This window comes from Girardinichthys multiradiatus, chromosome 6, assembly GCF_021462225.1.
Source record: "Girardinichthys multiradiatus isolate DD_20200921_A chromosome 6, DD_fGirMul_XY1, whole genome shotgun sequence".
NCBI classification, from domain to species: domain Eukaryota; kingdom Metazoa; phylum Chordata; class Actinopteri; order Cyprinodontiformes; family Goodeidae; genus Girardinichthys; species Girardinichthys multiradiatus.
Window position 1 is genome coordinate 9577731 of NC_061799.1, and position 13780 is coordinate 9591510.

A 13780-nucleotide genomic window follows, 5' to 3' on the forward strand; every position below is an offset into this window, starting at 1 on the left:
AGAGGGTATACATGTGTGTGTGTGTGAACTAATACTAGGCTGAATGAGAGGGTATACATGTGTGTGTGTGTGTGTGTGAACTAATACTAGGCTGAATGAGAGGGTATACATGTGTGTGTGTGTGTGTGAGAACTAATACTAGGCTGAATGAGAGGGTATACATGTGTGTGTGAACTAATAAGAGTGAATGAGGTAATTTGTAGTAGAATGAATGAATGACAATACATGTACGCGTAAGAGTTCATTGTGTTGTGAGTGAGAGGCTTGTACTTGTCTGTGTGAGAGGTAAACTTGTCACGGAAGAGGCGGGGTAAAAGTTGGCTTGCGCATGCGTAGATCCCAAACTGAGCGACATTGCTTTAATACAGAGCGTCCAGTAGGTGGCAGCGAACTATCGGCCAATAACTATGAGCTCCAGAGAAGAATGCGAAACATGGCTAATGGCAACGTGAGTAAAGACAGAATAGGTCAAGCAGCCGCAATTTTAAATAGTATTTTATCATCACTGGATGCAACAAGCAGTGCGACCTTCGCCTTAAACGAAAGAGCTTCTTTGACCGCCCGCAGTGATTCAGTTGAGACAGAATTAGCATCTGTTTCGTGCTGGAGCAGCTAGCCGAAGTTCGGCGGTGTCAACAGTAAATCAAGGTAAAAAATATTTTCTTTATTCCGCTTTTTTAAAATTTATTTATTAAAGTAAAGATTTTGTTTTCTAAAGAAATTGGACAATTTATTAACCCGGCCATCAAATCTCGACCTAGCTTAACTGTTGTGTAAACACTGACAAAAGTATTGCTCCGATGCTCCTCATGCTGAAAACTCTTCTACCAACACAGGACCAAGTTCGGTGGCTCCGGTAGCTCCACGTTTCCAAGCCCAGCAATGTTTTGGACCTTGGACTACTAACAGGAGAAGAAGGTAATATTTTTGTTGGTCTTCATTTAGATCGCTAGCACAGATTGTGCATAATATTTGTTGTTCCTGATGAGAGAATATAGCTAACTCTGTCTGGATAATTGGCATAACGTTACATACAAATAATGACACTGTCTGTAGGGTGAGTGGTCATTACACTGTGATGGTCTCTATTACACTGTAGAACTAATTTATTTAAATTTAAATGCTCTCTGTCTGTTTTAGATGCATAGTTTCCTTTGTTGATCATCGGATTTCTCTTCAGTTAAATACATAAAAATTTTTATTCATTGTTTTTCAGACCCAGAGGTATCCATTACCACGAATGCTTTAATAAAGATGTAATACTCCTTCCAAATCCCATGTGGGAAGTGATTTGCAAGCCACCTTTCAAGCAATACTTGCATGAAAACGGTCACATACTGAGTGCTTTTGAATTCCATAAGTCTTGAGACAATCATACCGTGATCCAGCAAATCAGAGATGGCTTTGGTTTAATAAGTCCTCAGAATGTCAGGTAACCCTACATTTATAATGTTTCATTCTGTTACTGTATTTTAAGTACAAAATTGTCAAAATAGGTATGGTTTTAATAAATATCAAAAACACCATATTTAGCCTTCAGATCCTCATGGGCTGTGGAAATAAACTCATCTCTCCCAAACTCCAAGAGGGTCAACAACTGAATGGCCAGTTGATCCAGAAGGTCTTCAGATCAAAGGCTCTGTATGTCAGACCATCACAAACTCTTCTTGTAAGTTATGGTATTGTTTTGTGTGAGAAAAAAAAAATATTACTGTAGTTTTGTCTATGGACACACTGATACTTTAATTTACATTTTATATTAAAAGCATTTCAGAGCTTCTCGGGATGTTAAAGACATCTAGTAATATTGCTTCAGAACAACCCTGACTCCATCATTTGGTTATTAAAGCATTGTTATTGATCCTTTAGATGGCTTAGAAATAAATATTACTTTATTCTATTACAAAGATAATTTTACAGAGAAGCATTCCATGGGAGTTAAGGATAAATTTATTATTTCAAAACGTTTGGTTTCCATGTGGTGCCTTGGTTAAATCTTACAGGAAGATGTTGAAGTAAGAAACGTGACGGCATATCAAATATCTCCGCGGACAACAAGAGCCATGGCTAGAAGTAAACAGCTCAACACAATAGAAAATGCCCTCTACAACAATGACTTGGAGAGTGCAGATGAAGAATTGCCAGCAGTACACCATCCAACCTTTTGCCCATCTCACATCAGCAATCCAAATATCCCACCTTCTGCTACAACTACAACTCAGTCCACTACCTCCATCAGCACCAGGTCATCTGCTACAGACTCCAACCCCTCTTCCATTGTTGAACTCTGCGAAGATGAACCAACGGCACACGCAAGCTCCAACTACACAACCTATTTGTCAGTGATGTCAAATGTTTCTGATCTGTCCTCTGATGACGAAGAAATGAATCATGCCATTTTGGCCAGTATTGAAACTCACTTGTGAGTATCTACTTGATAAATGGACTTTAATTTTTTTAGCAAGTTCGTAATTTTAAATTATAGAATATTTAGACATTGGTGAATAAGCTATTTTGAGGCGTTTTAAGTATTTGGGGTTAAATGAAAATACATTAAGTAACCTTGTTGAGGCTTTGCAAACTGATTGGAGAGTATTTTAAATAAGTGACCAGCCATTATTTTTTCTCCTCATTTTCAGATCTGAAACTTCTTCCAAGAGCTTGCCTGTGAAGGACATACTGGAAGAGCTGTCCAAAAATATTGACACTGGAATGCACTGCAAATTCAATGTCAGTCGTTCAGCAGTTTTAGATGGAGCCATACGTGGATTTAAAAGGGTATCATACAATCCACATTTCTCAATGAATGTGAAATTCTCTGATGATTTTGGAAAAAATGAAGAGGCGATTGATTTGGGTGGCCCACGGAGAGAATGCGTTTACTCATTGAAGCCTTGTCCATGTCTCCGATGTTTGAAGGCACAGATGAAAGCAGAAATTTAGCTATGAATAGTACAGGTTTGTTCTGATTCTTCAGTTTCTGGTATTTCCTTTCAACATCTTTATGTTTGAAACCATATTTGTATAATTGTTCTTTTACTATACAGCCATGAGGGAGGACAAGTACTTTTTGGCTGGAAGGGCAATTGCTGTTAGCCTCGTCCATGGAGGTCCAGCTCCACGGTTCCTTTCTCCAGTCCTTTTCGCTAGCTTGGTTGGAGGTCCAAATGCAGCTTGTCCTACTTTAAAAGATGTAACTGATGCAGACCTCCATGAAAAACTGAAAAAGGTTATTCCACTTACAAATTATATTACTTTTAACTGTATATAAGAATTAAGGAGAACATATCCCTATTTGATTTTGTCTGTTTACACTTGTGTTAAACTGTGTTAGGTATCTGAAAGTTCCACTCTGGAGGAGCTTCTGAGAGCCACAGATCCTCTTTTAGACTACATGACCAATGCAGGATGTGTCAGACCCTTAACAACCATCAGTGATCGAGATCTTCTCCTGCATGACCTGCTGATGTTTCATGTTGTTCACAGGGTTCTAGGCCCCTTTCAAAGATGTAGTTTGTTTTTAATATTTCTTTAAATGCATGATACAAAAACGTCTTTGCTCAGTTTATCAATCAGAGACTGGGAGTAAATGTTTATTTGCTTATTTATTTTTGTACAAGTTTGAAGAAGGACTAAAAACACTTGGAGTTTTAGATGCTGTTAAGCAACATCCAGACAGTTTTCGCTCTTTGTTCTGCCATGAGCCACAGCGATTAACTGCTGACATGATGGATGACCTTTTCACCCCTCGGCTTGCTCCCAAAGGAATTAACCGAAGAAGAGCAGAAGATGCAGTTATTCCTTTGTGGAGAGATTATCTGCAAGATGCAGAAGGTAATTTGCAAATATTATCATCTTGTCTGTAGCTGTTATTAATATTATATGATTGTTACTCATTAACGTATCTCTCAAAATAGCCACACATCATTAGAAAGTATGATCAGTGGACCCATATCCTAAAACCATCACATTTGGTTTGTAATTAAACAAAAGATTCTGTGACTATATTAAAACAAAGAATTGTCAAATAGCAGTTTTCAAAGCCCAAATGTTCCTGTTTTGATTTTAAAAATTGAAAAACAAATCTATGAATCTGCAAGATTCCTTTCCAGTATGAAGAATGTAATGTGCTATAAATGCAAGGTTTCCTTCAAGTGAACAATATAGAGTCAAATATTTTCAGATATTTTCATACACTGTATAAAATAAACTTTTTTTTTCCCCTCATTGTCTGACATTAAAATCAGATTAAACATCTCTTCCTATTTTAGTTGAGGTTACCAAAATTGTATCTGTTATCTATTTATAATGAGATTTTTTTTTTACTCTTCTTAAATTCATAGCTCATACACATTTATTTAATATTTGGTAGAATTACCTTTTAAACTGTATGACTATAGTCAAACATTTTGGGTATCCTTGCACAAGATTCTCAGAATACTTTGCTTGAACATTAGCCAAGTCCTCCTGACAGAACTGTTTTAACGGAGTCAGATTTGTAGGTCATCTTACTTCCTCATACCTTTTCAACTCTGCCAACACATTAGTATGGGACTAAGATCAGGGCTTTGTGATGGCTACTCCAAAACGTTGACATTGTTGTCTTTAAGCCAATTTATGAATTCTTTTGCTTAGTCATTTTCCATTTGGAAGACCCATTTGTGCCTAAGCTTTTGACATCCTGTGTGATGATTTAAGATGTTCCAATATTTCAATCTATTCTGTGATGTGCAGAATAAACTGCTGTATTTTGTTGTGCCATGTTGTTTTTCCTACAGGAAAGCAGCCACATGTGATGCTGCCACCCCCATACTTCATCATTTGGGATGGTGCTATGAGATTTGCAAACTTCCCCCTTCTTCATTAGGTCTTATGCTTTTGTTCTGTCTTTTGATACAGACATTTTAGATCAAAACACATGAATCTCTTTAAGACAGAACCAATCTCTTTCCTATACAGTTTGGTGGGCTGGACATACTGTACTTGCATTTAATTAAACAGATGAATATGGCGACTTCAGGAATAAGAAATTGTACTCAAGGTTAAGACAGACTTATGGGGAGCCACAATTCTTTTCCTGATATTTTGCATTTAATTTAATTTTTTTGTTTTTTCCCTGATGTCACTCAAGGAAACAATGTGTTTGAGATGTTATCCAATAATACATCCACAGGTTTGCTTCCAATTCAGTCAAATGTTCAGAGTTGCATTAAAAGTTGTGAATTAAAAAAAAAAAGTAATACAGAAATGGTACAAAACAAATTCAAATATAATATTTTGGTAATCCCAACTGACCTAAAATGGGAAACATTTTGTCTGATATAATTTCGGGGAGAGAGGAATACAATGTTGGGGTCCTTTGATAGAGTCTATGTATACATCTGGTTTTAACTGTAAGGTGTAATATTCTAGCATAGTCGTCACAACTTTTAAATGTACTTTGAACTGTAAATGGCAAATAGTACCAAAATGGAAACTCAATTAATAGTTATATTTTTTTCCACAGATGAGGAAGGATCATCAAAGCTTCAAAACCTCCTTGTATTTGCAACTGGAGCAAATGAGATACCACCAGTCGGCTTTTCTCCAGCACCATCCATCGAGTTTAACCATGAGGACAGTGAAGAAAGCTCCTCAAAACGAATGTTCCCCATGGCCAACACATGTATAAACTGTTTGAAACTCCCGCTCATAACTTCTTATGAGGCTTTTAAGGAAAGCATGGACTTTGCTTTAGGGAACACCCAGGGATTTGGAAGAACATAAACACTTTTTTGCTTGAATTACATTTCTCACAGTATATAGTTATGTTGCTTTAAAGTTTAGACATTTATTTGCAAAACCTAAAGCTGGTCCAGGTTAGCAAAGTAATTTTGTTCAGAAGTTATATAATGGAACACTGGGCACTAGCAGGGACGAGAGAATGGTCAACATAAAAAATAAGTTATTTTAAGTTTAATTCAAACACATTCTAGGTTTCACCTGGTATGTTGTAATCTTTGTTACTTTTTTTTTCCTTTTCAAAATTTGATAAATTCTCATCTTTGTTTTATTGCCACCTGCAGGGCATTATATACAGTCCGGCATGTTAGTTGGAGTGAGCTTTTTTTCTTTTACCATTCTAATTTTCAAAGGTTTAGAATTACCTCACAACATCCAGTTTATTTTCATACCATAAATTTCCCAGTTGGAAGTTTTACTATCTTTTTCTTGTGCTTACTGGTTCAATCTGGTGGTCTACACCAATGTTTATCTTCTCTTTTAATTTATACTTCTCGTTTTGTAAATGTACTCCTTCCAGAATGTGAAAACAGAGAGATTGAGTAATGTATTGTCAGTACTGTTTATTTCAGCTTTACATACATTCTAAACCTCAAATAAAATACAATATGCATTTAAATCTTATTACTGTAAATGTATTCTCACAAAGTGACAGAACATTTGTTTTAAACATTTAGTGATTTTCATCATTTCAAAATTTAAATTTTGCTCAAAAAAACTTAATTCTGTAGATTACAACTGATATTGTTCAAGAAAAGTCACTACAGAGCAGAATAAATTGATACCATAGTTTCCATCATTTTGCAGTGCATCAAATTAAGTGCCGTGTCATTTATGCCTACATCAATATCTGGAATAACAACATTATTTCTAGTCTGAATATCGGGCAATGGTCCCCCATGATCTACTCCAAAATTTTCATGTAGCTCAAAAATAGAATCAACGGCTGTATTTTGTTGTGCCATGTTGTTTATGACACCTGTGTGCCACAACTACCCATTCTGTGTGGAGAGGCCGTGGTTATTTCATTGGTTTCTGAACTCTATTGTTGCTCTTTCAATTCTTGGCATGTAGACAAAATGTAGGCAAAACAGATGAATCTCATTCAAAGAGTCAAGGATACCATGCTGCTCCATGAAACTAAAAAGATTTATGAAATGGTTCGCGACCACCCTATTGAGCTCTGCCCACAATCTTTCAATGCGCTGATTATGTACTGACAAGCCTGCAATGACACTACGTCTGTTCAGCCCCCGTCTTTCCAACATGAAACGAGCCACAAGTGTGTTTTCCATTCCATGATCACACCTTACTCTTGAAGGGAAACCAAAATGATTCACTCCCATTACAAACAGGCACAACACAGTAGAGGCTCTATTGTTGTTACAGCATCTTAGATATATTATAGTTCGACTAAAGCCATCCACACAGCCATGAACAACCATTCGCCATCTCACCAGCTTGTGGTTACTGTCAAAATGCCTGTTAAAGAAAAAAAAAAGCACAATTTAAAAGGAACAACATAAACAACTGTTTCAACAATCAGTATTCCTACTTATTGTTCACCGTACTTCAGATTTACCTAACCTTACTCAAAAACATAAAGGTAGCAAAACGCCATGCAGCATCTTAATGCTTATACACATGTGGGAACAGGTCAAGACAGTGTGCCCAAGATTAAACCCAAGTATTAAAAAAGAGATTGTTCTAAAAAAATAAACATCCATTCTTTTTGTGGAAATGCATTTTTATTACACTCATTAAAACTGGGATATTAAAAAGGTATTTCTAAAAGTAAACAATGAGGCTTGCGTTTGCAACATGACCTTTTGTCGACTGAACATTAGCATTAAAGAACAGTTAAATAAGGTACCTAGTACAATGCAAAACAATGTATAATACTTTTGTGTAAAATTAAAAAATTGTTACCCTACCATAGTTGATTTGGTGTCTGAACATTATAAACCCGTCGGCGTATGGTACGCCTCCTGCGGAATGACCGTCCAATTGGATCAACTTCCTGTTTATGGAGTCAAAATATTAGAATAGTGAACATAAGGAGAATATTGATATGATGTTTGTGAATATAACATTTTCTTTCACACCACTAACCTGTAGACACTGTCTAACACGCCAACGCTGAACACGTATTTCTCTGGATGCAAGGCTCCCAAGCACATAAGTTTCACCAGCATTTGGTGTCCTTTGTAGAATGTCAGTCCCAACTCTTGTTAAGTCTTGGTCTGTCAGCACAGTATATTGTAAGGGTTGGATTCCCAAGTGTTGTCTATATCTGTAGAGAGTTCGACGGTTAATACCAAAGGCAGATGCAATCTGCTGCCAGTTCATTCCAATTGAAATGCAGTGAGAAATTTGCAATGATGTGATGTCATATCGTGGGCGCCCTGAAAAACCAGTCCATTTTGTTGGGGGAAGCAGACATCTAGGGTTCAATTCATGAGATCTTAGCATAGCATCATATTCTTCTAAAATGGATTGAAAACAGGTATACAAGTCTTCAATCATTGTTCTATATGCATGGTATCTTAACTCATTAAACAGTGACACTGACAGAATTGCAGATAAAGTCTGAGTGTGATCAGCAAGTTCTCTGTAAAGCCTATCCTGGCTACTTATGTCACCTGTTCTTTCCCTTTGAATTAGTTCTATACAATGTAGCGCATCCATAAAAAATTGTTGGACATCGCCTTCACTGACTCCTAATGTAAAGGAAGTAAGAAAAGACAGCTGCAGCAGCAGAACAAGAATAATAGAAAGTTGCATTGGGACTGAATTTGCTGGCTCAGATATGTTAAACAGAGATGTTCTGTTTCCAGTCTTCATTCCAGAAGGATTTCTTGAAGCCAGGAAAAACTCCTGTGGAATGGGGAAAAGAGAGAATCAGACTTAAGAAGTTTACAGAGTACATACTTTTCTGCTACCTGTATGACCCCTTCTCTTTTCCAATGGTTATAATCAGTCTGACAGAGAGAGGTATCCCAATCATTGTGGTTTTTAGTATAACAATGACCATCAGTGGGACCCTTTGTGAGGTGCCTTGTGACGACATTGTTGTAAATAAGCGCCGTTTAACTAAATAATCTGAACTGAAACTCTCTGTGTAGTTCTGCTGCTATAGGCTTAGGCTGCTGGAGGACATAATGACCACTTTCACCCTCTTCGCTACATTCTCACACTACTCTCCAATTTTGCATTATTTGCTGTTATTTCAGCTTTTAACCTTGTTCTTTCTTTTCTCTTCCTAGAAGCTACACATGGCCTGGCTCTGTGTCTACCTGTGACACCTTTCTGGAGGGGGGAATCGTTCGAGCTTCTGCTGGCAACAACTTAATGCTCACCCTCTACTGATGATCCACTTGGCCCTGTTTTTTAGTGTCTAACCCTTTCTCTCTCCTAGACATAGCTACTGACTGAGCTTCTACTGTAACAAACTCTATGTGCTCTCTTTCAGACTCTAACCTTGAAAACTGGCTCAGAGTTTATCTGTTCTTTCTTTCTAGGTGAAACAACTAAAGGAACTACATCATTAACATTTACTTTTCCTTCCCATAGAAAGTACTCCTGGATCAGTGCTTCTGTATTCTTTTTGTGTCTCTGCTCTGTTCTCTCAAACCCCCAGTCGGTCGTGGCAGATGGCTGCTCACACTGAGCCTGGTTCTGCTGGAGGTTTCTTCCTGTTAAAAGGGAGTTTTTCCTCTCCACTGTCACTACATGCATGCTCAGTATGAGGGATTGCTGCAAAGTCAACCCCAGTGACTGTCCACTGTCTCTACATGCTCATTCAGGAGGAGTGAATGCTGCAAGTCTCTGACTGGATGCAATCTGCTGGGGTTCCTTAGATAGAAAAACTTTTTATCCAATTTGAATAAATAACTAACTTTGACTGCACTGTTCAATGGTTAGGATTAATTGGAATGTATGTACCTGACTGTTGTGAAGTGGCTTGAGACAACATTTGTTGTGAATTGGCACTATATAAATAAAACTGAATTGAATTGAATACTTAACTGAAGAGAAATCCGATGATCAACAAAGGAAACTATGCATCTAAAACAGACAGAGAGCATTTAAATTTAAATAAATTAGTTCTACAGTGTAATAGAGACCATCACAGTGTAATGACCACTCACCCTACAGACAGTGTCATTATTTGTATGTAACGTTATGCCAATTATCCAGACAGAGTTAGCTATATTCTCTCATCAGGAACAACAAATATTATGCACAATCTGTGCTAGCGATCTAAATGAAGACCAACAAAAATATTACCTTCTTCTCCTGTTAGTAGTCCAAGGTCCAAAACATTGCTGGGCTTGGAAACGTGGAGCTACCGGAGCCACCGAACTTGGTCCTGTGTTGGTAGAAGAGTTTTCAGCATGAGGAGCATCGGAGCAATACTTTTGTCAGTGTTTACACAACAGTTAAGCTAGGTCGAGATTTGATGGCCGGGTTAATAAATTGTCCAATTTCTTTAGAAAACAAAATCTTTACTTTAATAAATAAATTTAAAAAAAGCGGAATAAAGAAAATATTTTTTACCTTGATTTACTGTTGACACCGCCGAACTTCGGCTAGCTGCTCCAGCACGAAACAGATGCTAATTCTGTCTCAACCGAATCACTGCGGGCGGTCAAAGAAGCTCTTTCGTTTAAGGCGAAGGTCGCACTGCTTGTTGCATCCGGTGATGATAAAATACTATTTAAAATTGCGGCTGCTTGACCTATTCTGTCTTTACTCACGTTGCCATTAGCCATGTTTCGCATTCTTCTCTGGAGCTCATAGTTATTGGCCGATAGTTCGCTGCCACCTACTGGACGCTCTGTATTAAAGCAATGTCGCTCAGTTTGGGATCTACGCATGCGCAAGCCAACTTTTACCCCGCCTCTTCCGTGACAAGTTTACCTCTCACACAGACAAGTACAAGCCTCTCACTCACAGCACAATGAACTCTTACGCATACATGTATTGTCATTCATTCATTCTACTACAAATTACCTCATTCACTCTTATTAGTTCACACACACATGTATACCCTCTCATTCAGCCTAGTATTAGTTCACACACACACACACACGTGTATACCCTCTCATTCAGCCTAGTATTAGTTCACACACACACACACACATGTATACCCTCTCATTCAGCCTAGTATTAGTTCACACACACACACACACGTGTATACCCTCTCATTCAGCCTAGTATTAGTTCACACACACACACACACGTGTATACCCTCTCATTCAGCCTAGTATTAGTTCACACACACACACACACATGTATACCCTCTCATTCAGCCTAGTATTAGTTCTCACACACACACACACACATGTATACCCTCTCATTCAGCCTAGTATTAGTTCACACACACACACACACATGTATACCCTCTCATTCAGCCTAGTATTAGTTCACACACACACACACACGTGTATACCCTCTCATTCAGCCTAGTATTAGTTCACACACACACACACACGTGTATACCCTCTCATTCAGCCTAGTATTAGTTCACACACACACACACACATGTATACCCTCTCATTCAGCCTAGTATTAGTTCACACACACACACATGTATACCCTCTCATTCAGCCTAGTATTAGTTCACACACACACACATGTATACCCTCTCATTCAGCCTAGTATTAGTTCACACACACACATGTATACCCTCTCATTCAGCCTAGTATTAGTTCACACACACACATGTATACCCTCTCATTCAGCCTAGTATTAGTTCACACACACACATGTATACCCTCTCATTCAGCCTAGTATTAGTTCACACACACACACATGTATACCCTCTCATTCAGCCTAGTATTAGTTCACACACACACACGTGTATACCCTCTCATTCAGCCTAGTATTAGTTCACACACACACACACACGTGTATACCCTCTCATTCAGCCTAGTATTAGTTCACACACACACACACACATGTATACCCTCTCATTCAGCCTAGTATTAGTTCACACACACACACACACATGTATACCCTCTCATTCAGCCTAGTATTAGTTCACACACACACACATGTATACCCTCTCATTCAGCCTAGTATTAGTTCACACACACACACACGTGTATACCCTCTCATTCAGCCTAGTATTAGTTCACACACACACACATGTATACCCTCTCATTCAGCCTAGTATTAGTTCACACACACACACACACATGTATACCCTCTCATTCAGCCTAGTATTAGTTCACACACACACACACACATGTATACCCTCTCATTCAGCCTAGTATTAGTTCACACACACACACACACATGTATACCCTCTCATTCAGCCTAGTATTAGTTCACACACACCTAGATTTGACCTCTCATTCAAACCAGCATAGGTGTTTTAGTGTGTGTCACTGTGTCTATAGTAATGTTTGCAACAGTTTTAGTGGTGTGTGTGAGAGAAAAAATGGTTTCTGTCCTAAACGGCACCCCATACCTCTGTTCTGCATAATTGTGCCGTTATTACAGCTGCAATATTATTGTGAGAGTGAAGCTCATTCAACACAGACTTTGAGACGTTACATTTATAATGTTGGAACCTCGTAGGAGAATACGTGCTGAACGCCGACGTTCTCTACGTGTCCCACAACAAGCCGATAGCGTTGCTAAGCAACACACAGCCTATCAGGTATGATTACCTTACAACACACACCTTTGCTACCGGCTACGGTGGCTTTTTATGTCCAAAGAGACGTACGCTTTTTGTAGTTGGTTCGGATCGGGGCCGGTTTGTATTCAGACCATAAGCGAACCGCACCAGAGTCCGATTGGAAGCGGACCGAGACCTCCTCAAAAAGTGGGTCTCGGTCCGGTTGTTTGGTCCGGACCAGGGTTCGCTTGAGTGAATTCACACCTGCACAAAAGGTCCGGACCAAGAAGGGAACGAACTCTGGTCCGTTTAAAGCGGACCAAAAGTGGCAAGTGTGAATACACCCATATAGTCCGAGTGGACCATGTTCTCCGCATCTATTGTCGACAGGCATCCTGCAAAAACATTGTGTCTGCTGCCTGCTTGGCGCCTTGAAAGCATGAATGTACTGGCATTATGTCTGCGTTCTCCAAACAGCTCACTCCAGTGTATTAAAAATAATCGAAAGAACAAGATCCCGGATACAAGCAGCTGAAATGAGCTTCCTGTAGACCGCCAGGGCACTCCCTTAGAGACCCCTTTACTTAGATTTTATATGACAGAAACATAAAGTAATGCATAATGGTGAGGTGGAAAGAAAATGATGTATGTTAACTATCCCATCACATTTTGGATTTTACAGACAGCATCAGTTTAAGTTTATCCTTATTATCACAAGATGACCAAATATTACCACAATATTGTGTTTCAAAACAATAAACAATATAAGTATTGCCTATCCCTATCATGAGTTCTGACTATGCTAGTACCTTTTGGATGTAGTCGTTCTGCAGTAGATCCTCATATCTCCTGCAGATAATAGTGCCCAAGATGGTAAATATCAGAACAAATCCTAGAAGCACAGATGAGAACCTGAAGAAGGAGGAAATGTGGATTTCTGACTAGAGATATCGTCATTTATCAGTAATATTGCCATCACATTAATTTCTACATCATACAGCTCTATTTAAATGATGGATTGAACAGTGCTCTGTGAAAATATTCAAAGCTTGGGACATTGTTTCAACTTGCTTTAAACCTGGTGTTCTCCTTGGTCTTCATGATGCTGTTTGTCCATTAATGTTCTCTAACAAACCTCTGACACCTTCACGAAACAGCTGGAGTTATACTGAGATTAAATTACAAACTATGTAAGGCAACTTCTCAAAGCAACTCGTTGCACTGGATTTATTTAGGGGTATCAGAGTACAAGGTTTGAATACAAATGCACACCAAACATTTTAAATGTATTTGTTTTTAATTTGCATTGCCCTCTGATTGACAATGGATGGACGGGGTAAAAAATCTTAATTCTTATTCTAAAATCTT

The 13780-nt window shown here is 38.4% G+C and overlaps 1 protein-coding gene and 1 long non-coding RNA gene across 4 annotated transcripts; one reads left to right on the forward strand and one right to left on the reverse strand.

Annotated features, from left to right (window-relative positions):
- The first annotated feature begins 2875 nt into the window (after positions 1–2875).
- LOC124869641 lies at positions 2876–6200 on the forward strand. Its single transcript, XR_007038630.1, has 4 exons — positions 2876–2958; positions 3048–3229; positions 3335–3834; positions 5507–6200. It is a non-coding gene; the product is annotated as an uncharacterized LOC124869641 (long non-coding RNA).
- A 129-nt stretch (positions 6201–6329) lies between these two features.
- Positions 6330–10842, reverse strand: LOC124869640. Of its 3 annotated transcripts, XM_047367606.1 has the most exons (7): positions 10342–10842; positions 10072–10153; positions 9811–9849; positions 8100–8658; positions 7894–8024; positions 7716–7801; positions 6330–7263 (listed from the first exon to the last, which is right to left on the reverse strand). In XM_047367606.1, exons 4-7 carry the CDS (start codon positions 8623–8625, stop codon positions 6807–6809), a joined length of 1200 nt encoding a protein of 399 aa, XP_047223562.1. In that variant the 5' UTR covers positions 8626–8658; positions 9811–9849; positions 10072–10153; positions 10342–10842; the 3' UTR covers positions 6330–6806. The 3 variants fall into 3 exon arrangements, with proteins under 3 accessions (XP_047223562.1, XP_047223560.1, XP_047223561.1); XM_047367604.1 differs by having other exon boundaries at positions 7894–8658; XM_047367605.1 differs by lacking the exons at positions 9811–9849; positions 10072–10153; positions 10342–10842 and having other exon boundaries at positions 7894–8819.
- Positions 10843–13780: the final 2938 nt, after the last annotated feature.

What these genes read in the sequence shown, in the direction of transcription:
- LOC124869640 (XM_047367604.1), bottom strand. Translation starts at nt 8,625, where the DNA reads ATGAAGACTGGAAACAGAACATCTCTGTTTAACATATCTGAGCCAGCA. An exon ending in GTGTTAGACAGTGTCTACAG is followed by an intron (nt 7,802 to 7,893) that starts GTTAGTGGTGTG and finishes CTCCATAAACAG; the next exon opens with GAAGTTGATCCAATTGGACG. An exon ending in CAGACACCAAATCAACTATG is followed by an intron (nt 7,264 to 7,715) that starts GTAGGGTAACAA and finishes TTTCTTTAACAG; the next exon opens with GCATTTTGACAGTAACCACA.